The 3578-nt window shown below is 54.1% G+C and overlaps 1 protein-coding gene across 1 annotated transcript; it reads left to right on the forward strand.

Moving 5' to 3' along the window:
* Nucleotides 1–887: 887 nt before the first annotated feature.
* On the forward strand, nt 888–3335 carry LOC134368659 (testis-specific Y-encoded protein 3-like; the record flags this gene model as incomplete). Its single annotated transcript, XM_063085077.1, has 7 exons — nt 888–944; nt 1041–1184; nt 1689–1844; nt 2589–2666; nt 2796–2907; nt 3002–3150; nt 3255–3335. Coding segments are annotated over exons 1-7 (777 nt in total), but the record flags the coding sequence as incomplete, so codon positions are not given.
* Between the last annotated feature and the right edge of the window lie 243 nt (nt 3336–3578).

The raw sequence follows: 3578 nt of genomic DNA on the forward strand, positions 1-3578 counted from the left end.
AAGGACTTCCTTTCTTCCAAAGTACACATGGCCAGTGACATCCACCCGGTGGCCATCTGTCATTCGTAGAAAGGAGGCCAGGGCTTGCTCTCTCAGTCTCTGGGAAGGCACTGCATCAATGTGTGCATGCAGGCGGACGGACATTCTGCTGAATCACCTCCATTGTGCCAGGCACTGAGGAGGAGAGGGTCTGATACTTGCAGAGACAATCGTGCACTGTGTCTGAGACCCTTAATTTTCCTAATCCTGAGGGAGACGATGCAGTAGTGCTCTTTGCCTCTAGACCCGATGAAATCCAGTGCAGCAACATAGAGCAACACATGGGCCCGGCCCTCTGAGAACCTAACTCGGACTGTGCGCTGAAACTGAAATACCCAGTACTGTCCACTGCGCCCGCCTCGTGTCCTTAAGTACTTTATGTTGTCTGAATTCGGTGCCACACAAGACGCAGGCATGGACCTTGGAGTGGAACACTCATTGGACTTTGCAAAGGGCAAACCGGCTGTGTGTGCGCACTGCACCTGGCAAGTTGGAGGGCTTCCTGGAGACACGGGCCTGGGCTCGCAGGCAGGGCAGTTGTGCCTCAGATGTCTGCGTCCGGGAGGCGGGGCCGTCATGGGTGACAGCCACTACCTCTTCATCCATTGGTCGTGGAGCAACAGTAGCGGTGTGGGCGTGGCTGGGCGCCTTGGCCCCATGACGACAGCAGAGCGCGCCAAGCCATGCGCATGCGCCTGATGCCGAGCCAGACCGCGAGGCTCCCGGAAGTTCCCAGAGCCGGAAGCTGCCTGCAGCTCGGCTTCTCTAGCTGCTGCCTGGGGTGTGCAGCTCAAGGCTTTCGGCCTTGCGTACCCGGCGCAGCTGAGCCTGCTGAGGACCAGGGCAGCATGGCGAGTGAGGCGGGCTCCCGGAAGGAAGGGTCTTCCGCCGAATCCTGGATGAAGGTAGGTGTGGGAAAGGGCCCTCGGGAGGGAGGGGCCGGTAGGCCTCTCGGGGAGCAGCGGCCAGAGGCAAGTAATGGTGTGGGGTGTGCGACCCAGGCAGAGTTGGGTGGGACGCCCGAGGAGGCCTCCGGGACCGGGGTTGAAGCTGTGCAGGAAAGCAAGGCCTTGGCAGAGAGGGAGGCGGCGGCGACTGGGCAGGAGGTGGCGCTAGATTTGTTTGAGGCAGTGGAGGTGGTGGAGGTCGCTGTGGAGGAGGGAAGAGGAGAAACCGGAAGAGGCGTGTGAGGAAGGAAAAGTCGAGGACCAGGAGGATAAAGAGCTGGAAGACGTGGTGCTGTCCTTGTGGATGGAATGGCGGTGGCGGAGGTCGTTGAGTGGCAGGAGGAGCAGGAAGAGAAGGGGTAATCCGAAGAGGGAGAAGAGGAGAGAGAAGTCGAGGAGCAGGATGATGTGGTGCTTGTGTTGGTGGATGTTATTCAGGAGGTGGAGGCAGTTGAAAAGGACGAGGAGAAGGAGGAGCAGGAGCAGTGGAAGGGGGAGTGGGCGCAGCACGTGATGGACGGTGAGAGGGTGGTGTAGGAGCCTGACAGGGAAGAGGAGGAGGAGGAATTTGAGGAATAAGTTCAGGAAGAAGACGTGGGGGAGGAAACTCTGATGCAACTTGTAGAGCCTGAGGAGAAGCTTGAATAGAAGACCCCGACACAGACTCTGTGGAGCCCCATGTTGTCCTTATCCCCTCTGTAGTCACTGGAGGCCCTTCAGTTAGAGATGGAGCCCGTGAACAACCAAGCCAGGACGGCCTTTGCTTGTTTGAGGCAGAACCTGGTCCAGAGACGTAGGACTCTTCTCGGTCACCGAAGGTCCATCATCCAGGGCATCCCTGGCTTCTGGGCCAAAGCCGTATCCTTTCGAATCTCGCTTTGTACTGACCGGTAGGAGCATGGGCAAGGGTAATAGCAATCGATCCATGGGACATCTCAGCATGAGAATATACAGGCTTTTCTGGCCGGTTGCTCAGTTGTTTAGAGAATGGTACTGATAGCACCAAGGACCAGTGTTCCGTCCCTGTACTGGAAAACATCTGCTTGGGGGGTGTGGGGGAAGGTACAGACTGAGGGAAGACGGAGCTGCAGCCACACTCGTGCAAATACAAATACTTATGGCACAGAGACACTAACTGGGGCGGAGAATTAGAAGTCATTCTGGATCAGTGTCGTGAATAGCACAAAGGAGTTCTCATGTAGAAAAGGTGTTTGAAGGACAGGCTTTCCTGACAATAATGCTGTAGGAAAGTGTATGAATTCCCACCCTAGTCAGTCAGAGCTGATAAAGTGCATACTTAGATACAAGCAGATTCACTTTTGCCCCTAGTACATCGGGGACACATAGAGCTCAGCATCCCTCAGAAAGGAGCCCCTCCCTGTGTCAACGTGGACAGTCTCCCATTTAAGGCCACGCAAGGCACCCATTGCCTTGAGTGTGTCTCATGACAGGCAGGGAGGGCACAGTGCATAAGGTGTGGGAGACACAATGTGTGAGGTGTGGGAGACCCCTGCGCAACACACTCTCCTAGCTGTTTATACATGCTCAGTTGCTTCTAGCGCCTACTTCCGTAGCATGGAATGGCTCCTTGACCTGAGGCAGATTGTGAAACACCCCGAGATGTTGGCCATGATCAGCGATGAAGACGAAGACTTGCTTAGCTACGTGATCGACTTGGAGGTCAGAACTAGTGAGACTGAGGCTGGAAGGTTGAGCGGGGAAGGATAAGAGAAGCAATACTTTCAGGCAAACAGAAAAGGGTAGGTGACCTGAAAAGAAATTTTAGCCTTCTCCACTTTGTCATGACAGGTGGAGGAAATCAGGCATCCCATTCACTGCTGCAAGATCATGATGTTCTTTCGGGACAACCCGTACTTCCGGAATAAAGTGATTATTAAGGAATATCTCATTAATGTCACCGGTAGGAGGTGGATCCCAGGATGGGTAGTGAAGGTGTTGGGTTTATCATCGTCAGCATGCTCCAACCCCTTCCTGTATACTTTTCTTACCTGCAGGATATACGGCATCTCATTCCACTCCAGTTCAGTGGTATCAGGATTACGAACATGAGGCTTATAGCCGCAGGCACCACAACAGCAGTGTTAACTTCTTCTTCAACTGGTTTTCTGACCACAACTTTGCAGGATCTAACAGGATCGCTGAGGTAGGGCCTCACTGCAAAAATTCAGAAATGACCAGGGAGGGTTCCCAGCCTTCTTGGGAATGGTGTCTGAACCCTGAGCGGTCCTGTCCTGGTTCCCCTAACAGATCATCTGTGAAGACCTATGGCTCAATCCCCTGCGGTACCACATGAGGATGCAGGTGCCTGGACAGGGAACCGAGAGGGCAGGTGAGCAGCTCGGGAAGTAGGGGCTGAAATGCATGTTTTTGGGTACCTGGACACTCATTTCACAAGTGTAGAAATTGAAAGACAGGGAATGACACAAACCAGGTCACCCAGGGCATCGAGATGAAACAGGAACATTGGAGAAACTGCACTGCAAAACAAGTTAGAGCTGGGGAAGCTTAAGCCCACTGCACTGTAGTCAGTGTCCGGAGTCGTTTGGACAGAAGCAAAGTTCAATCCTTTAC

Source organism: Cynocephalus volans, chromosome X (assembly GCF_027409185.1).
Source record: "Cynocephalus volans isolate mCynVol1 chromosome X, mCynVol1.pri, whole genome shotgun sequence".
In the NCBI taxonomy this organism is placed as follows: domain Eukaryota; kingdom Metazoa; phylum Chordata; class Mammalia; order Dermoptera; family Cynocephalidae; genus Cynocephalus; species Cynocephalus volans.